The sequence below is a fragment of the Colletotrichum costaricense genome (assembly GCF_030867565.1).
Source record: "Colletotrichum costaricense strain IMI 309622 chromosome Unknown Scaffold_3.1, whole genome shotgun sequence".
NCBI classification, from domain to species: domain Eukaryota; kingdom Fungi; phylum Ascomycota; class Sordariomycetes; order Glomerellales; family Glomerellaceae; genus Colletotrichum; species Colletotrichum costaricense.
In genome coordinates, this window is record NW_026848232.1 from 2,352,405 (window position 1) to 2,372,269 (window position 19,865).

General features: G+C 53.0%; 9 protein-coding genes across 9 annotated transcripts; 6 read left to right on the plus strand and 3 right to left on the minus strand.

Annotated features, from left to right (window-relative positions):
* Nucleotides 1-620: 620 nt before the first annotated feature.
* Nucleotides 621-815, plus strand: CCOS01_03622 (uncharacterized protein; the record flags this gene model as incomplete). The annotated part of the gene is made up of 1 exon (XM_060451808.1): nucleotides 621-815. One exon carries the CDS (start codon nucleotides 621-623, stop codon nucleotides 813-815), a length of 195 nt encoding a protein of 64 aa, XP_060318073.1.
* A 611-nt stretch (nucleotides 816-1,426) lies between these two features.
* On the minus strand, nucleotides 1,427-1,903 carry CCOS01_03623 (uncharacterized protein; the record flags this gene model as incomplete). Its single annotated transcript, XM_060451809.1, has 1 exon — nucleotides 1,427-1,903. The coding sequence occupies one exon, from the start codon at nucleotides 1,901-1,903 to the stop codon at nucleotides 1,427-1,429; it is 477 nt and encodes a 158-aa protein (XP_060318074.1).
* Nucleotides 1,904-2,072: 169 nt separating this feature from the next.
* Nucleotides 2,073-2,687, plus strand: CCOS01_03624 (uncharacterized protein; the record flags this gene model as incomplete). The annotated part of the gene is made up of 1 exon (XM_060451810.1): nucleotides 2,073-2,687. The coding sequence occupies one exon, from the start codon at nucleotides 2,073-2,075 to the stop codon at nucleotides 2,685-2,687; it is 615 nt and encodes a 204-aa protein (XP_060318075.1).
* A 582-nt stretch (nucleotides 2,688-3,269) lies between these two features.
* Nucleotides 3,270-5,533, plus strand: CCOS01_03625 (uncharacterized protein; the record flags this gene model as incomplete). The annotated part of the gene is made up of 4 exons (XM_060451811.1): nucleotides 3,270-3,446; nucleotides 4,032-4,487; nucleotides 4,560-5,094; nucleotides 5,166-5,533. The coding sequence occupies 4 exons, from the start codon at nucleotides 3,270-3,272 to the stop codon at nucleotides 5,531-5,533; spliced, it is 1,536 nt and encodes a 511-aa protein (XP_060318076.1).
* Nucleotides 5,534-7,786: 2,253 nt separating this feature from the next.
* CCOS01_03626 (cell wall glycosyl hydrolase YteR) lies at nucleotides 7,787-9,002 on the plus strand (the record flags this gene model as incomplete). Its single annotated transcript, XM_060451812.1, has 2 exons — nucleotides 7,787-8,845; nucleotides 8,913-9,002. The coding sequence occupies 2 exons, from the start codon at nucleotides 7,787-7,789 to the stop codon at nucleotides 9,000-9,002; spliced, it is 1,149 nt and encodes a 382-aa protein (XP_060318077.1).
* Nucleotides 9,003-9,169: 167 nt separating this feature from the next.
* Nucleotides 9,170-10,850, minus strand: CCOS01_03627 (major facilitator superfamily transporter; the record flags this gene model as incomplete). The annotated part of the gene is made up of 4 exons (XM_060451813.1): nucleotides 9,170-10,354; nucleotides 10,423-10,537; nucleotides 10,602-10,664; nucleotides 10,738-10,850. The coding sequence occupies 4 exons, from the start codon at nucleotides 10,848-10,850 to the stop codon at nucleotides 9,170-9,172; spliced, it is 1,476 nt and encodes a 491-aa protein (XP_060318078.1).
* Nucleotides 10,851-11,514: 664 nt separating this feature from the next.
* On the plus strand, nucleotides 11,515-13,313 carry CCOS01_03628 (fungal specific transcription factor domain-containing protein; the record flags this gene model as incomplete). The annotated part of the gene is made up of 3 exons (XM_060451814.1): nucleotides 11,515-11,538; nucleotides 11,722-12,189; nucleotides 12,246-13,313. The coding sequence occupies 3 exons, from the start codon at nucleotides 11,515-11,517 to the stop codon at nucleotides 13,311-13,313; spliced, it is 1,560 nt and encodes a 519-aa protein (XP_060318079.1).
* Nucleotides 13,314-15,997: 2,684 nt separating this feature from the next.
* CCOS01_03629 (aminotransferase class-V) lies at nucleotides 15,998-17,512 on the plus strand (the record flags this gene model as incomplete). Its single annotated transcript, XM_060451815.1, has 1 exon — nucleotides 15,998-17,512. One exon carries the CDS (start codon nucleotides 15,998-16,000, stop codon nucleotides 17,510-17,512), a length of 1,515 nt encoding a protein of 504 aa, XP_060318080.1.
* A 797-nt stretch (nucleotides 17,513-18,309) lies between these two features.
* CCOS01_03630 (metallo-beta-lactamase superfamily protein) lies at nucleotides 18,310-19,266 on the minus strand (the record flags this gene model as incomplete). Its single annotated transcript, XM_060451816.1, has 1 exon — nucleotides 18,310-19,266. One exon carries the CDS (start codon nucleotides 19,264-19,266, stop codon nucleotides 18,310-18,312), a length of 957 nt encoding a protein of 318 aa, XP_060318081.1.
* Between the last annotated feature and the right edge of the window lie 599 nt (nucleotides 19,267-19,865).

The window sequence follows — 19,865 nt, forward strand, 5'->3', positions numbered from 1 at the left end:
CCGGTGATCCCAAAAGCTCTTCCACTGTCGTTTGAGGTTCGTTGATCCCTGCTCCAGTGACAATCATATTACTGGACGGTCGTCTTTGGCACTAAACATGGTAGCCACCAAACATGGACTACGCAGTGGTGGTGCCCGGAATGAAAGTTCATTGTTTCAGCCGACGAGCTGACAATGAAGACTCCCTTCATCAAGGATAAATAGACCATCGTGCGGGACAGACGCTCTGTCGTTGGTCGATTCTTCCCCCGCGGTCTGATGAGGCCGCAACAGTTGCCTCACTGAATACCTGCGACGTGAGGGACTGCTGGACCAAGCAGGCGGAAGCCTCAAGGTTACTCCAACAGAATGCCCAAGATAGACATAAAGAAGAGACGGCCTGATTATCAACGAATGTCCGCAATATATCTATACTTGCGCCATTCGTCACCTTCTCTGACGGCAATGAAAAACTACTTCATCAGCATGTGCTGGGTCGTCAGACTCTCCGTTGCCATCGATCTCACACCTGCCAGGGGATGTTCAACCTGCTCCGCCGTGACCACCAAGCGTCACATGTCAGATGCTGAAGGTTTGGTCAGTTCGCACTTCCGTCGCCAGCAGTGCTGTTCGTTGGTGTCATGCGGCGCCGAAGCACTTACAGAATGTTCCGTCCCAATTGCTTCATCACAAATCCAGCAGTGAAGCGCCACAGAAGTGGTTCGGATGGTGCTGTGCTGCTCTGCACGAGTGGCACATGTCCTGAGTCCTCGGCCGGACGGAGCCGACATGGAAATCGTTTTACGCATGTCGGCGCCGAGGAACGGAGGTTTTAGTTACCGATGCCGGGCCAATGTTTCGAGGGCTCAATAGTCCGGAGGGGGCGGAACGGAGCGGGCAAGCTCTCCGACCTGCCAGGATTCCTGAACGGGTATAGCTGGATGGCAGGTGCCCGCAAGAGCCGGCCGGGATTGGGCATTGCGCCGACGGTCCAACAGTCGAAATTTCAAACACCATGCTGGCTTACTGGTGGTTCGGTACCCGCCCAGCAGACGTCGCGAACTATGGCCTTCGGTAGCATCCGGTGACGATCTGCAGGGCTGAACGAGTATCCGTACGGGATAGAAGGAATACGCGGGACGGCCGGGTTCATCGCATAAACGCGGAAATGACAAGCCAGCGTGAACGTGCCCAATCCGGACTAGGTGAAGTCACCGAACGACGTTGGCTGATGTTTTGCACCGGGACTTGGGGTAGGTTGAATAACGTTTTGCTCGGGGAGGTTGATAAACACCATCATTGGCGTCAACTGCTCAGATGTCACGAAAAGCCCAGGTAGAGAGATCTGCCTTGGTGCAAAGAAGCTTTGCTAGGCGACCAAGGTCAGCGAGGCAGTACGACCTTATCAACCATCACAAAGCTTTTTTCCCTTCCCTTGTCAGTCTCGCTAGGAAATCGCCGAGCAAAGGATGGCCCGACCACGGGGTCGGCGATGGCGGATTTTGATGATGTATGCCAAGACAAAATTTCGAGCTCGCATTGAAGGGCGGGTGCGCCGGCCCCTCCCATCATCAATGAAGCCACCCTCCCGCAGAAGCATGCCACCGACCATTGAAATTAAAGTCAGGTTGTCGAGAATTTTCATCACTGATCTAAAGCAGACTGAGCATGGCGGCGGCCTCTCCTTGGACGCCGACACCCCGTTGGAAGCGTGGGAAGCGTGGGGGAGGACGATTGGGATTCGGCCAACAGGCCTGTTACCACCTGTGTCACCCATCCACCGCTTTTGTGTCCATCTGTAATCTGCCTGCCAGTCTCTCCAGCGTTGGTCGACAGTGCTGGCGACTTGGTGACATGCAAGACGTTCCTTATCTAAGGTGCGGAGACGTACGAAAAGGCATACGCAACCTGCAAATTCAGCCATGTTGGAGGTCGCGTGTTTGTCAAACGAGTCCGGTAATGAACGTCTCCCAAGAATACATTGGAAATGGAAACCCCAACACGCAAGCCCCTGGGAGGGGGGGGGGGACGGTCATCCTCCATGGGAGCGGAGCGGAATTCTAGCGGCGGCACGCAGCAGCAGAGCCAATTTCATGACAAGGGGGATCTCTACGGCGTATGGATACACAGTACCGGTAATCGACAAAATTTGCGACCTCTGTGCTGGGTTTTTTGTCTTTCTTTTCCCGCCGTTGAACACGAGGGAGGAAAATGCCTGCAAGCGGTGGGCTGTGAACGGACCCGTCTCCACGAACTCAAGAAGGACAAGACGGCTCTGTCGGATGTCGCGGATGCAGACCACTCCACCATGTTGCCCGATCCCCTGTCTGATTGGCCGGCTGTCAGCTTACGGTGTCGTGTGCCTCGTCGCATGCCCTCCGTCATCTTCGATCCCTCCCCGACGCCCACCTTCCCCCTTAGCGGACGCGCGCCTGATTGATAACAGAGCCGCGTTTCCTAAGCGGACGTCGGAGCACATGTTCCCCCTGAAGGGAGTACAAAGTACGCAGTCGAGGCAAAGCCGCAAAGGCATGAAACCACAGCGAACCTCCAGAGAAGCTAGAGAGCACGGAGGGGGAACACAAGGGAGAGTAGTAGGGAACGGACCTGGGCTTCGAAGCATGACGGAACGGTTGAAGCGCAGGAAGAAAGAGACTTTGTTTCGCGGTTGGACGTGCTTGACAGAACAAACTACCTACGTCAGGTAGCCAAGCTCGGAACATGCAGAGCTAAGAGCATAACCGCACCGCAACGGCGAGCTGCCCACGACTTGGAGGGAGCACGCGACATTTCGTCTGTTGTCTTCTCTCTCTCACTCTGCTGCTCCCTCCCGAGTCCACAGCCCTCGCTCTTGTCTCATCCCAAGCCGTTGGCGACCGACAACACACCCGAGCTAGAGTCTGGAAGGACATTCTCTGGGTGCGAATTGAATTCCCGGGTGCGTCCACACAGCAACCAAGCCAAGCAGAAGCTCTCATCTCACACAGGGCGAAAGAAAGACGCAGCACACAAAAAGGAAGATGTAACCCTTGGCGCTCGCGGCACTTGGCGGGCGATTCGTCCACGTCAGGGATCCCAGCCCGTCCGCCCCAACAGCCCACAATCCGCTATTGGCTACAGATCGGAAATCCGTGTCATGGACAGGGTTGGTCACGGGCAGCAGAGCCTTTCCCACCATCCACAATCCACCTTGGGGCCATTGCGAGAGGGACCAGGGTGGGTTCGAATTCGACATGCGGTGCGCGGCTTGAGCTTGAGTTCCTCATTTTCCTCCCCAGCACCTCGGAGCCATGCGGAGCCCGCTGATGTGGACTATGGCGGGTGGTGGGAGTGCGAACTTTGCGAGCAAGGACGAGGAGGGCGAAGACAGCCTAGGAGGATGCGCAAAGCGTGGCATGGGCTGCTGGATTCGCTACCTTACCTTTACGCAAAGTGCAAAGGCCACCAACCCGGTAACTCTGTATACGGTCGGTCAAGGTCCAGCTTGGTGGGTTGTGCCGAGCCTGGGCTTTCTGCTCAAAGTGTGCCGAAAGTCCATGTTCTATCTATTACGGTATTATTAACAGATCCATCTGATCCATGCTGCGTGATGAACGTCGCTACCTCGAGCTCCCCCGTTTGTTGTTGATTACCTTTCGACCTTCCCGCTCGACAGGTCTACCTTCTTCTTAATCTTGACTACTCCTCCTCTGCTCACTTATCCGTACTCCGTACACTACTCAATTTAGATCTTCATCAGGAAATCCCCGGTAGTTCAGGAGACATCCAAACTTGGCCCCCTTTGACACGGACAATCTTAAACTCACATCCCCGACCTTCCGGTCGCCTCTCTCATTGGGCCTTGGCCCAGCACACACCGGTGGACTGAGTCTGTCAGATCCATCCCACCCGCACGCATCCAGCCTTCGGGACCTGTGGCCCTTGCCGAACCTCCCGCGCCCTCAAATACCACACGGCAGCAGTCACAACTGGAGTAGCCAAGTTTCTCCAGTCTCCTCATACCTCTTTCACTAATCGCCGTCTCCATCGTCGGCTGTTTATTCCGTCATCAGTCAGTCAGTCACTCAGTCACCCGAGGCAAGAAAGAAAAGATACAAGAAGGAAATATGGGTATCGGTGCCGTGGCAGAGCCCTTGGTGGTCATCACCCTTTTATTTGGAGGAACGTGGTTCAACCGCAACATTGGCGACACCAACGCCTACGATAACCTGGGATGGAAGGGAGCCGGTCTCGATGATGCCGAGCACAAGCGATCTGACGAGCGCCGTTCCGGCAACTCGACCCCAGACTCTGAAGAGTCCCTTCTCTCCCTCGGCGCCTGGAGCTCATCATCAACGTTGACACCGCAAGAAGAGCCGCCGCGACGCTCTCGCAGGATCAAGTTCTTTGGATACCAGCGCATCGTCACGACACCAAACACCAGAGTATACAAGGACAGACTTCTCAGCCGCGTCCTCCGCAAGTTCCCCTTCTTGGTCGAGGCATGGTACTGGGCCCTGATTTACTGGGTAAGCGGGAAACTCCTGATGCCGCCCTTCCAGCAATTATGTTTGGACCGTTCTAACACCATCAAAATATAGGTCTACCAAGTCGGCCGCGCCTTCACCGCGCTCACCCTCAACGAGGGAACCGTCGACGTGGCGCGCAAGCACGCACTCCAGCTCATCCACCTCGAGCAGCGCCTCCACGTCTTCATTGAGGTGCCCGTCCAGCAGTACTTTTTGCAGATGCCCACCGTGATGCACTGGATCAACCGCATCTACTCCTTTATCCACATCCCGGGCACCATCCTCTTCCTCGTCATCCTCTACTTCATCACCACCACCCGCAAGCGCCGCGCCGTCTCCGCCAAGCTCGGCGGCAACGAGAACATTCGCTGGAACTCGGCCGGTCCCGCCCTGTACGAGGCCCGCCGACGCACCATGGCCACCTGCAACCTGCTCGCCTTTGTCGTCTTCACCCTCTGGCCCTGTATGCCCCCTCGTCTCTTGAGCGATCCCAACTACAACGGTCCCGATGCCGGTGAGGCCAAGAGCTTTGGCTTCGTGGATACCGTGCACAGCTCTACCGGCGAGAGCAGCGTCTGGACGACGAACAAGTTTTGCAACCAGTATGGTGAGTTTTGGACCTCCAAATCACGATTGCAGCCCCAACATTGATTTCCTTACTGACAAACGGAACAACAGCCGCCATGCCCTCCCTGCACTTCGGCTACTCCCTCCTCATCGGCCTCACCGTCGCGACCCTGCCCCTCCCCTCGATCCGCTCGCGGCCCTGGAAGCGCTTCGCCATCGTCGCCGTCGGCATGGCCTACCCGGCCCTGATCCTCACCGCCATCGTCGCGACCGCCAACCACTTTGTCCTCGACGCCGTTGCCGGCGCCATCGTCTGCGGTCTCGCCTGGAACTGCAACGGCGTGCTGCTTAACCTGCTCGTTGTCGAGGATTACTTCCTTCGTCTCTTGCGCATCCACAAGCCTGTCAACTGGACCGATCCCGAGGCGACGATTGATACCAATGAGTGGAAGCCCAGCACGGTTCTTGATGAGATCTAAAAGCTACGAAATTTTAATGCTTCTCTCTTTTGGTTGCAAACGGCGCACTATGCTTTTGATGGGGGAGGGATGGATTAGGAATTTTTCTGTAATGGCTTATGGCTTGGATCGTATTCTTCATGCGTTACCTTTTGCATTGAGAGACAACAGGTCAAGAAAGAGAGGTTTTTGCGGGCATGTGTGTGGATGGTACAAGTTCTCGCATGATGTGGCGAGCATTTTGGGTTCAAGTGGCGGAGTTCCATGGGCTCTTTTTACTGTCTTTTTTAACGCAACAACGCGAAACCATCCCTATTCAGACAAGGTGGACGACTTGCCATAAGTTAAAGTTACGGTCTTGATACGAACACAAGAGCAAAAATATAAGCTCATATAATGGAATTACCTTATGAAAAATCCCACTTCTCTCCTTTCATGTTGTAGATTCGGCAGCAAACATTTTCGCTTGAATACATTCTGGCGGCTGTCTGCTCCGGGGAAAAGTTTACTCTTACATTAGATTGCCGAGGTCTTTGCCTTGCCAAGCCGGCAATGAAATGCATTCAAGACGTTTTCCTTTGAGTTGCACGGTCTTGTTTTGATCTTGAATGTTTGTTCGCTTTGACAGGTTGGTTCGCACGGATGTGACAACCGAGCGAACGTTTACGCAGCAAAGACGCCTTTGTTTCCGGGGGCGGCAAGAACCTTATTTCGGGGCGTGTCAATGTCATGCCGGTACGCCGGTTGGATTTGAACATGCGGCTGGGCTCGAAGTTTCAGTATTCCATGGTGGTGGTATCTTATTCTTGCCGTTCAGACTTGAGACGATGTTCTCCAAGAAAGCGGGCGTGGAGGCGATTCCCGGCCTGGAAAAGCGAGGTTAGAAGAGGGAATATTGGTTTGATGTAGGAATAAGCAGGTAGTACCAACAAAGTAACCGAAAAAGCCTAAATCCTACAAAGCTCGGACTGCCATGTAGTGTATTGATCGGCTTCAAGGGGAGGAGAGGAGTCCCAGAGGTCTGGGTGTTGAAATAAGATTCTGGGGGGCATGCAAGGTCAGCATTTTGCAGTTCCCGTGTCCCAGCTGTCCCAGGATTAAGGAAGCGACCATGACAGCGGAAAATGACAGTCTTCGATTGGCGTTCCGTTCCTCCACGCCCCAACCGTGCCAGCCTAGCCCTCGGGGCGTGTCCTTGGGGCGGGAATGATGGCCACATGGCGGTGCCGTTTGATCCGAGTGTTTGCGGCGGGCGGGGCGGACGGGGTATGGAGTACACGGGACTCCACTACCGCCCGGAGCGTTGGAGTGTACGGAGTGGAAGTGGTGCTGGGTTGGACCCACTCTGGATGCCGCGGGCGCCGGGTTCCCGTGGAGGAAGTGCGGTGTTTTGATTACCCCGCCGCGACTCCCTCATCTGATCCTCTACCCGCCTCTCTACGGCTCGGGGGATTATTTTAGCTTGCGGTCTTTAGCTCCGTTGTTAAGCGTCACCCGGGGGCCGTCATCGGATTCGCCGCCCGTCATATGGCGCCGGCCCTCCCCTTAATTATGTGGCCCTGGCCGGTTTGGTGACATTCGGGGGCTTGGCGAGCGAGACGATGCTGGGCGTTCGAGGACAGATGCCCCGAAAGTTGTTGCTGACCGGGGCGAGATGCGATCAACCAGAAACGTGACTCAAGCCTTTACCTCCCCACGCTCCCCAGACTCCGACTACAAACTGGGGAGCAGCTTCGATGTGAGATGGGGGACTATCATTGCTGAAAGAAGTCCGTTGCAACGTCGTTATATTTTTCCGCCTTGGCGGTGCATGATGCAGTGCATCATCGAGCTCCCTCCCCTCCTTTTTACCCCCTCGCTGATTCCACCAACAGGTCTTGCGATATTCCTCCATTGAGAGGTGTTTTTGAACCCTGACTTCTCGCAGGGTCTTTCTCTGTCCAACTAGAGGGCTCAATTCGACGTTGTCAAGGCGGAGTTGCTTGCATGTGCCATGCACTGCGGATGTTTATCGGTGCACCGGAAATTGGGGGACGACTGAAGTCGTCATGAAGGCCTCCAGAAAATGTCCATGGTGCGGTTGTACGCTGCGGACTGCGGTCAAGGATGGGTGATGGGTATGGCGTTACGAAGAGGTATATAGGCAAGCAAGTCCACACTAGTGATTCTAACACATCTGGTCCTCCTACCCAGCGTTCATCTCGTACATTGGAGGTTCACTGCTAGACCCCCTGGGCTTCTTTCAAACTCCTCTCATCCTCCCCAGCACCCAAGATGCGCGCCTCCGCTTCCCTCTTAGCCCTCGCCGGCACCCTCGCCCTAGCCCAAACCCCCTCCCGCCCCTACTCAACTTGGCTCGCCTCGTCCTTCGTCGCCCGCAAAGCCCCCATCGATGCAGGCTACGGCCCGGCCGTTCTCTACGAAGGCATCGCCCGCGCCGCCGCCGCCGCCTCCAACGCGACCCTTCTCCGCGCCGCCGAGACCGCCGTCTCCTCCCTCATCTCCGATGCCGGTGTCCTCGACGGCTGGGACCCGGAGTGGTACTCCCTCGACGACATCCGCATCGGCAACAACCTCCTCTGGTTCTACCAGCGCAACACTACGGCGGGAGCGAAGTACAAGATCGCGGCGGACGGGCTGCGGCAACAGTTGAACCGGTGGCCGCGGACGCCTAGCGGCGGGTTCTGGCACCGCGCGCCGATTTACGAGGATCAGATGTGGCTGGACGGGATCTACATGGCCGATTCGTTTTATGCGACCTATGTCTCGCTGTTTGAGAAGGGGAATACCACGGCGTGGGGGGAGATTGCGCTGCAGTTTGATCTGATTGAGGAGCATACCCGGAACCACACGACAAACTTGCTTGTGCACGGGTACGACGAGGCAAAGGACGCCGTCTGGGCGGATCCCGTGACGGGAGCGAGCCCGTTGGTGTGGAACCGTGCTGTTGGGTGGTACTTCATGGCGCTCATTGACACGCTGCAAGTATATCCCAAGAACCTTCCGGGATACGCGCGGCTACAAAAGTACTTTGTCACCCTGGCGGATGGGTTGGCAAGAAGCCAGGATGCGTCGGGAGGGTGGTGGCTTATTATGAACGAGGGGTACCAGACGCGCAAGGGCAACTACCTCGAGTCGAGCGCCGCGGCCATGTTTGCTTACGGACTGCTGCGTGGTGTTCGGGATGGGTTCCTCGAGGCCAAGTACAAGGATGTTGGGCTCAAGGCGTATGAGGCCCTTGTGAGGGACTTTATTCGGGATGATAAGAATGGGCTCATTAGCTTCACGGGCACGGTGCAGGTTGGGAGTCTGAACTCGAACGCGAGTTTTGAGGTAAGTTGCTGTTGTTATTACGCTGAACCCCCATCTCGAGAGTTGCTTTGCTAATTGGAGTTTCTAGTACTACACCAGCATCCCTATCGTCGAGAACGATCACCGTGGTAGCGGGTCTTTCATGTTTGCCGCTATCGAGGCAGAGCTGACGAAGTAGACACTGGATCGAGAAAAGATCATAGACCCGAGCCCTAGAACAGAAATAAAGCTTCCATATATGGCTTTACAGCTCCAGCCTAGCTTCGTGCCAATTCCTTTATGTAACAGTAAAGACCTGCCTAGGCCACAACAAAGCCTTATGCGGCGAAGTGCCACCCTGTCTATCTATACGGTGTCCAGAGGTTTCCTCTCTCTAAGTCTTTGTCCATATCGATACAACAGAAGAGGGATCGGAACCATGGCCAAACTGACAAAACCAAGCACCGAATTGCCCCACCCTAGGCCAAGGTTCCTGTATAGACTCGGTCCAACTAGGGGAAGAAACCCACCTATAAGACAGCGAGCCGATACAACGCAAGCATACGAAGAGGATGCATAGGGCCCAGAGGCGTCAATCAAGTAAGCCTGAGAAGACGCGTTGATCCCAACCTGAGCAAAGCCAAACGGCGCCAAACTGATCAAGGGGACGATCCAATGCGTCCTCGAATACGTTGACCACCCATACCAGAAAAACGTGACGGGGATGAATAGGGCTGGAATGAAGGCGGTGACCAGTCTCATCTCTGGCTGGTACAGGCCGCCATTCTTCTTTGCGAGGCGTGCGGCGATGAGGTCTGAGGTTTTGGCGAAGAGGAGGAGACCGATTAAACTTCCGAAGCCGAGGCCCAGGTAGGCGAGTCCAGCTGTCTCGAGAGGCCAGCCGTAGACTTCCTGGAAGAAGGAGGACGTGGATGTGAGGAGGATGTATAAGAGAGCTGAGATGAAGCCCGTCATGATGCAAAACACCGGGACCAGAGGTGAGCGGAACAGCATCTTCCAGGGGCGGCGGAGTGCTTGACCCAGTGTCTGAGAATTCTTCTTGGACGAGGTCCCGACCTGGTTGTCGTAGAAGCTCAGCAAGTCCGTCCTCCCCGTCTCCTTTCCAATCCGCAATGCCTTCCGACGCAAGATAATGTGCGCATTTGTCTCTGGCGTGAAAAGGTTCATGAGGACCGTCACGATGGCAGATGCGATAAGAAGCGTCCAGAAGATCCAGCGCCAGCCTGCGCGTTGCGTGATGATGCCCCCGAACAAGGGCCCGAGCACGGGTCCGAATAGAGAACCCGTCGTGATGACTGCGTTTGGTACACCGCGTTGGTGGACATCATAGAGGTCTGCTAGCATTCCGCCTGCGACGGAGAAGCATGCCGAGGCGCCGAAGCCTGAAATTGTGCGGAAGGCGAGGAGGCACCCGATGTTGGGGGACAGGGCGCTGCCGACGTGGGTGAGCGTATAGAAGATGTTGGCGTAGTAGAATACTGGGCGTCGACCGTAGAATTCGCTGAGAGGTGAAAGAAGAAGAGGTCCGACCTTTAAGAATGGCTGATAAGCACGTGCATTGTAATGTTTAAGTCGTGATTGTCGTTGTTTATACTCACAAGGTAGCCAAAGACGTAGATAGTTGTAACCATTGAAGATACTGTCGATGAATCATTGTGAAACTCAGAGTCAATGCTTGAAGCAGCTGGTGCGATGACTGAGGACGTCAAGAAACTATTAGGAGAATGGCATCAGGTATTTGTTTTATACGCTTCAGCATCTAGGCGAGACTGCGAACCTGAGCACTATCATGCAGCTAAGCAGAGCCAGGATGGTAGATTTCCTCGTTGACGGGAAGTTTCTGCGTCACATCAGTATCATTTAATATCAGATCCAGACATAGAGTTTCCGACTTATTGTCATATAGTTCTCACCTTGGGTTCTGTGTGTCATGCTGGTCATCCCATGCTACCACCCCCGTGTCAAGATCAGACACAGGATCGGACCCGGCAAGATCGTTGGGCGAATTGACGTCAACAGCACCCATTTTATAGATCAGGGGTAGAGTGTACTTGAACAGTCGATAGGAAAGGCTCAAAGGGCAAGTTAATTGCTCATTCTCAAAATCTCCTTAAAATACTCGACTTCATCGACACTTAGACTAGGTTCGCCCGATCGGCCGATCGGCCAAAATGGGGCACGCGGGGAAACCTCGGGAGGCGCACCGAACCGCAAACGCCATCATTATCTTTCCATTTAGCATGACTCTAGCTCATGATTCAATCTACCGAATTCATCTTACCGACTACAAGCTCTCTTCTCACAACTTCCTGGATCTCATTGGACCAGACCTGCGATGAGTGATCAAAGACGTCTGGGACCACGAGACCGTCCTTCTTGCAAGCCCTGTCGTGATCGCAAAGTCCGCTGCAATCGGGGCCTCCCTTGTTCGCAGTGCACTCGCTTACAGCTCTCATGTGTGTTCGAGGCCAGAACGAGAAGAGCCCCCGTAAATGCCCGATCAGTCAAGTCCTCTTCGCCATGCGATGCGAACGTACCATCGTATTGCGAAACTCCTGTAGTTCATCAAGTAACTGAGTCATCGTCACAACCTCCTCCAGAGCAGACGATACAACCGACGAACCAGGAAGTTCTTGACCGACTTGCTCGAGTTGAAGGGCTCTTATCCAATCTTGTCTCCTCTCTTCGTAATGGAGCCCCGGTGCAAGATCCGTGTAGACAGAGCAAGCCTGGGACGGACCCCGTTCCGGCTCCACCGATCCTGCCATCACAAGAAGTCCTTGTCGGAGACGGGGAGAGAGGAAACTTTGTAGATGATTCAGTATTTGTGGGCTTATTTCTTGGGGTAATGGCTCGAGCAACTTCCAGTTTTGAGAAAACATGTTGATATCTCCTAGGACCCGCCTCGACAGCGACCCATAGCCGGCACAAAGACTAGAGATCCCAGACCCAGCGCAACAACTCAACATATATCTCCCCACTATGGCATAGCTGCCACGGATGTCTTTGGATCTGACCCGGAGACCGTCTCAGTACCTCCTCACGTCCTTACCAGGCTATGGATCGTCTATCTACAAAACGTGGATCCCTTGATCAAAATACTCCACATACCCACGATCCAGCCAGTGATGCTTGGTGTCGCAGCCAAACCTCAAGGAGCAGACAACATCACACAGGCTCTTCTTTATACCACTGCCTTTGCGGCAACGACCAGTATGTCTAGCACCGAGGTTGCAACCCAACTGGGTATTGAAAGGCTGGTCCTCTTGCGCCACTTTATGCGGGAAATAGATGGCGCATTCACGAGGGCTCAGTTCTTACTTTATCCAAACGTGCAGGGGTTGAAGGCTCTGGCAATCTACTTGGTACGGCAATTTGGATTCCACTAATACATTACCCATTGCTGATCACGCATACACAGACTGCACTAAGAACCTTCGACACCGGCCGAACCATCTGGACGCTCACCGGCCTCGCTATCAGAATAGCAGAATCCCTCGGCGTACACGAAGACGGCTCCCGTCTCGGCCTGGGCCCCTTTGAGACGGAAATGCGTTGTCGTCTCTGGTGGCATCTCACCGCCCTAGACGCCACGGCGCCCGAAAGCCACGGATTCAACAACACAATGGCCGACCGCGGCAAAATCTTTCGCTTGCCGCTGAATGTGAATGATACCGAGCTATGGCCCCAGATGGACGAGGCCCCTGCCGGAAGAGACGAATGGACCGAGACGACCTTTTCCATCATGAACCTCGACCTCTGCCGCAACCTACGCCACGCCGTCTCCGCTGTCGGGGCGGCGGACGAGCGAACGAGGGAGGCCAAGATCCAGCAGACGGAGTCCTCCATGGCCCATCGCTGGCTCCGGTTCGCACCGAAGAATAGTGACCTACATCGTGCCGCGGAGTCTTTGCTTCGGATATCCGTAGCCAAAGCGCGCTTCATCTTGATGCTCCAAGCCTGGCTCTCGGCGCCAATGGAACAAGAACGCAGGTACCGGTACCTGCCCCATTCACTGTTAATCGCTGCCATCGAATTGCTCGAGCAAGGGTATCTGCTTCAATCAGGAAAGCTTTTCCCCGGCTACGCCTGGTTCTATCAGCAGCATCCGCAATTATACGCCCTGTTCCTCACGCTCCGCACGCTCGTCGATTCGCCTGAACGAGGGGAGGCAGAGCGCGCTTGGCTTGCAGTGGATAACTACATCGCCTGCCTCGCTGACTTCGAAGAAGCGAGTGAGCGGAGGGGGAAGAAGAGTTGCGTGTGGGCGGCTATGGGGCCGTTGCGAGACCGGGCGAGAGAGTCGACTCGACAGCGCGAAACCGCCGAGGAGACGTCAATACTGGTAGCAGCGTCCCCAAAGATGCCATCTGGGGAGAATCTTGGCACTGGACTATCACAACCGTGGAATGCAATCGCGCTTGAGCCGCTGGCGTTTGATAACATTCTTACATGGCATGATTTCTCAGATCTATTTGATGTCATTTGAGATCGAGGGATAGACAATCTGACAATTCCCTTGCCAGCTTTGCTAGGTACATTGAAATAGATTGCTCCTTGGACCCTATGCGGTTGAAAGCAAACGAGTCTAGAAATGAAACATGAAACGGAATTTCTTCCATCCAATTTTCTTCACCGATTCGAGTTTGCCAAGAAAGCCTAGAAGCAAATAGGCTGAGTGTCCTCGGTCAGAGAAATTACTCAAGAATAGGTGAGTTAAAGTTTTTTCTTCGGACCAAGGCGTAGATTCGAGTGACGATCAACCCGCGTCCTTGTCTCAGGGTTTAACTTTGTAAACCCTATTTAGGTAGGTAACATAGTAGGAAGCTTCCTGGCTCCAGGCTTCCGCTGAAGATCGGTCATGAATAACGGGCCCAACGCTTCTCAAGCAGATTGTGCAGCTTGATGGTGTTGACAGATACGTGTGTGTTTTATTAGTGGTCGGCATGATCTTGTTCATGATTTTGAACATTGGCTATTCACTCCGTGGCCAAGCCCGACTGGCGCTAAGCCTAAGTTTGGGAAAGGATACCGATAGGATGCGGATATCTTTCGCGAAACCTAGAATTCAAGCGTTGCGAGCCTACGATGTGGATTGTTGCCAAGTCATATAGTGCCTTTGACAAGTTTCCAATGATTCATGGCGCTCCACGAGCAATTGCCTTTCGAGCCTTTTGATTTGGTTGATTGATAGCTGCCTGGTTGCCTCCATCGCCCAAAGCTTCCCAATGCGGTTAGGAACTAGCGAAAGCACAGTAAGCTGTGCCTTGGTAGCACCTTGCCATGTCGCCAGCTGAGAGAGAGCTGCATGGGCACCAGGGCAAAATCGCTTGATGCAGGCAAATGATTGGGTGAAAATTGTCCCATTACAGTATGCATATTTATCGAAGGGGGGAAAGGAAAGCCGCTTAGCCTAACGCAATTAGTTTGAGATGTGGAACGCTGCACATATTCGTTAGTCGTCTTACACACCATCTTTCGTATTTCCAAGTAAAGAGAGCCGTACATCCTACTTGTGGAGAAAAATAAAACGTGGGTGGATCGGTGAAAACATGGTGGAGACCAACAATTTGAGTCCGAGAAGTTGGCGATGATGCCATACAAACATGATGCGTAATAATAAGCGAACACACGTGTTGTTCGTTCTCAGGGAATCATGAGCTAGGTCCTGCACTTGTTCTGCTTGCTGATGTTGTTGTGAAATAGGGCCTGAACGCTCATTGGTTACCAACATACTGTCCGGTGCATCGGTCTTTCGCCTATATATGGCTCTTACAGCGAAGATGTATGCAAGTACGAGCCTTCAACCGCATAGTATACCGGCCGTAAAATCACCGCCGCTGCATATCCCAGTGGTTTTCACTTGAACATGTGGCCTGCCTCTAAGGGATTAACGATACAATGTCTATCATCGACGGGTGTCTCCGCTCTGCTGAAGCGGCGCCAACGACGATCATGGGCCGCATATGCAGGTCGGCGTGGACAGCATGATCGTGACCAAGTCTAATTCATTGAAGTTTCTAACTAATAAATTTGCGATAGGACGAAAAGTACGAAGCGCCACTTGAGCCACTTTGCGCTGTGTTCGAGAATATCCAATTCAGGAATCCCTTTGTAACATGACTCTCATTGCCTGTTGCAAAATTCCTCCACTATTTGAGCATGTGTCGTTATCAATATTCTTTCCAGAAGATCTTCCTTCCCACGCGGAGGTGCCGGGATGACATGCACTCAGGAACCGGTTGGTCTACCAGTCCGAGACCGTCAGGCCGTCAGCAATTGGTAACCCGAAATGGAACATCTCACGACCCAATTTTGTCGGAAATTCCACGTTGGGCGCCACAGCATTCCCCGAAACGCAGGCACAGGGTCTCGAAAAGGTGAAGGAAGGAAAAAACGTCGTGCCACCCGATCATCCGTTCTGCACTTCTTTCGCACGTAATTAATGGGCGGCATGGGGGATCCGAAGAAACGCAGTCGTCCGCGTGGTCTGGACCTGCAGACATTCAGGTAGGACAAATGCAACAGTCTGCCCAACATCTGCGAGTACAAGCAGAAGAACGGTGTATATATCCCCAAGCACAGTCCACCTTTGTACGCAGTGCATGCCCTCTTGTTCGATATTACCAATCATTACCGTCAGAGAGGCGACGAATAATGAGAGGCTCATCCGAGCGCTGCTGCTCTCCTTCTGACATGGAACTCGGCGACGGGTCTTAGCTGCTTGGGCTAGCCGAACCCCCGGGTCCACGGTCGATGCAACCCTCCACTATCTGATATCTGGCACCCTAGAAGTAATACTAGTGGAGAAGGTTCTCATTAGGATCAGGATGCATACCAAAGAGCTGGTTGTCCAAAATCAGTTCGGACGATCGGATAATGATGGGATTATCTGGCAGGCGCTACCTACCACTCTTTTCCTCCTTCCATCCCATTAAGTAAGTAAGGGCCTGCCTGATTTTTATACACAAATTTCTGCCCCAGAGACACGCTGTACCTGGAGTATTCTCAAACATCTCCGGACAGACAAGCCCTACCGCACTTATTCCTCTTACTACCTACTAAGCCAATTCCTCTTTCCCCCTTGTATTGTAACCACTTACCCAACCCAATCGAGACTGGACTTCACCCCAACACCAACATTCCGATATTGGGATATTGGAGGTGGCCAGCATGGAAAACATTCTCGACAGCCACCCCGAGTATGTATCGACTTCGCGGCTAGATGATCTGCGCGCTACTGAGTATGGCTACCTCGACGAGCAGGACCACGTCTACCTCGACTTCACAGGCGCAGGACTCGCCGCCCGATCCCAGATCCGAGCCCACGAGACTCGACTCCAGCACATTCTTTGCGGCAACCCGCACTCTATCAATCCGACGAGTCAATCCGCTACTCACCTCGTCGAGCAGGCACGAGCCCGCGTCCTATCCTACCTCAATGCCTCCCAGGAAGAGTACACTGCAATCTTCACTCCAAACGCAACAGGCGCCGCGCGGCTCGTTGCGGAATCATACCCCTTCACGAGACGAACCAGACTGGTTCTCACGTCCGACAACCACAACTCCGTCAACGGCCTCCGAGAATTTGCACGCCGAAAACACACACGAACCACTTACGTTCCAGTCCGCGCCCCGGAGCTGAGGATAGACCCGTCTGACCTCATGTCAGCACTAAACCTTCGCAGAGGTGGCTTATTCGGCTCAGCTGCAGCTGCAGCTGCGAAACTAGCTCTGACCCCACGAACCACCAACGACGACGCGGTCAACACCAAATCCAAAAAGAGAGGTCTATTTGCGTACCCTGCCCAAAGTAATTTCAGCGGCGTCCGTCATCCACTGTCATGGATCAGCGTCGCGCAGAAGCAGGGGTATGACGTGCTCCTCGATGCGGCGGCGTACCTGCCGACCTCCAGACTCGATTTGTCCGCAGGATCCGGCGTCCAACCGGAGTTTGTCATCTCGAGCTGGTACAAGCTATTTGGCTACCCGACCGGCGTTGGCTGTCTGATTGTACGACGCGATGCTCTGGCGAAGCTTGCCACCTCACGACCTTGGTTTTCAGGTGGGACCATCACAGCGGCATCGGTTGGAATTCCGTGGCACGTCATGGCGCCAGATGAGGCTGCCTTTGAGGATGGAACGGTCAACTTTTTGTCAATACCGGATGTTACTGTTGGGCTGGACTGGTTGGAAGGCATTGGCATGCCGTTGATCGACACTAGGGTCAGATGCCTCACCGGCTGGTGCCTCGATCGTTTACGGAATCTCGAACACAGTGACGGGTCGCCCATGGTCAGGATATACGGCCCGACGGATATGAAGCTGAGAGGTGGAACGATTTGCTTCAACTTTTTGGACATTGGTGGAAGGGTCGTCGACGAGAGACTGGTTGCCAAAGAAGCCTCTGTCGAGAACATATCACTACGAACGGGCTGCTTCTGCAACCCTGGTGCTGGAGAAGCTGCCTTTGGTCTGGACAAGAGGGCTTTATTACCGCTCACCAGCATTCAGAGTGACTCTCTGGACGACTACGTCAGGCTTTTGGCACCTGTGGGTGCCGTACGGATCTCGTTTGGGTTCATGACGACGACAAAGGACGTGGATCGCTTGCTGGACTTTGTAAAAGTGAGATACACCGACAGGCTGACAACAGCTAATGGCCTTCCGCCACACGAACACTGTTGAACATGATTGTTACCTCAATAAACCACCTTTTGTTCAATAACAAACTCCCTTGTTCGCATTAAAATACACTGCCCGAGTGCATCTACCTTATTCTAGGGCTTATTTAGAAGTAGCCGTTACTAGTATAAGCAGCAGCTACGAATTATTGATCAGAATATACTAAAAACGTGAGAGCTTTATTATTAAAACATAATTCCTTAACTATCATTCGGATATGTTTGATTTATAAATATAATTTCAGACAGAGTGAAAATATATATAATCTATTGAGACTTTAAAAAGTATTTAATAATTCATAAAAACAAGCATTTTTATAGGCTTTTAGTTTTATATTTTTAAGATTATACTGAAAACAAAGAGAGTAATATTTATAATAATACTGAAAAGATTTATAATATTTAATTCCGTCTCAAGAGGCTACTCATATAAACAATAAGAATATAAAAACGAATACTAATAAAATACATATTAGAGATAGATAAGAGAAGATTGATTCTCTAAGATATCGGAAAATTAATAGAAAGTTGGGCTATAATGTTATTCTGAGAAAAGATAAGGTAAGGATCTCGTTAAACCCCCACTACACCTAGATTCGCCCCTCCCACTGACTTTTATATTTAGTTACGAGAAAGGATATAGGTTACTGTTTAGATAATACACTACTAAGAAAAGAAAATGCAAACGCCTCGCGACCTGACAGCGTACAACGTCGTTGAATATGGAAAGGGAAGCCCGAGGAGTTTAAAGTAGGCAGAGATTTGAAATCGGGGACGCTGAACTTCGTAGGCAACTTGTCACTAATGCCCTCGTCTCAATCTCAGCCATAAAAATACAACAGTCCCGAAAAGCACCAGCAACAGCCCGGGGGTTGTGTACAGAGAACCTTGATTCAGTGGGCTCTCGACCGCGTTAGGTCTGTAAATGACCTTCTCCGTCAGGCGGTGAGCTGCTTGCGGGTCGTGAGCAGGGAGCAGCACAACGTTTTCGCTCCTAGCGAACTCTTTGATTTTCCTGAGAGAATCGACTGCTAGCGCCGGATTGCTGTTGACACCATCCGTAAGCTCCTGGTCGAGTAGGTCCTGATCATATGTAGCATCCCCAAGTAGGAGATACGAAACATCATCAGCACGAACAATGACCGAAAGATATCCTGGCACATGGCCGGGTGTGTCGACAGCCACGACCTTTCCATCTTCGGTGATGGGATAGCTCTGGTTCCATGGACCATTGAGGCCACCGGTTGGTTGAAGAATGGAAGGTTTGAAAGATGCTGGCCATTGGTTCGGAACGGCCCCTTCCATTGTAGCATAAAATGGCGTCTTGTACGCCTGCCAATGTTCTTCGGTGATCCAGACCGGTGCTCCGACGAGGTCGGGCAGCCCGTCACCATGATCATGATGAAGATGGGATAAAACGACTGCCTTGAGGTCACCTGGAGTAAGGTTCTCTTGCTCAAGTCGGGAGCCAATGCCCTCATCTTTTCCTACATCGATATCGACAGCAAGATGGAAGAAGGGCATCCAGAGTGGGAAATAACCGGGCTCCATACTGTGTGGCGACTCGCCGGAGTCGAACAGAATGGGCCCCTCTGGATGATCGATCAAGTACGTGTTGATAGGCAACGGATCTGTCCAGGATGTGTCCAGCAAGACTGACAGGCGGCGCAGGAGTACAGCTTTATTGGCAGGCTGATGACGGTGGGAGGGGCGGCTTCTTATCGACCCTGTCTGGAGAATCTTGATGCTGATGGCCATTTTGAAGTTGCGATGGAAAGGTATAAATAAGTGCAGACAAGTTCATAGGAATTGGTTCATACGGAAAAGAGACTGAATGGTGTTGATGTGGATGGATAGTATTTATTTGAGTCCGCGAGATATTGAATTTGGGCGTCTGAATGCAGCCATGTACTTTGTGCCCCTGGGCACGATGAAGACATTCATGCCGGTGTGATATGCGTCATGGACCAATCGCCTTAGACGCTCTGGCAGCACGGCGATTGGCGAACGCCATTTTCCGTGATCGGAGGTGCTAGCCACCGGCGTCCACCTTCTGGTGATTTACATAGCATCATGTGTTTAGGCATCCCAGACAGACGCGCCAGTACGGCTTCAGGCTCATCCGATGCCCGACTTTCGTCTTGTGAAAGCCTGCCCTTTTCAACCCCGTCGTAATTGCTTGGCCAAGATCTCCCGGTCGCCGACGGAAACCCGCGACAGGGACGCTTCCATCAAGCAGTGCGTGTGAAGAATGTCGCTTGGAGAGCACGCCCCTCATGCGAATGAGAAGGACTGAAAGGTGGAAGAAGCGATAGCTACTCGAATCGCGTAACGCGCACGGGGTTTAAGGGAGAACG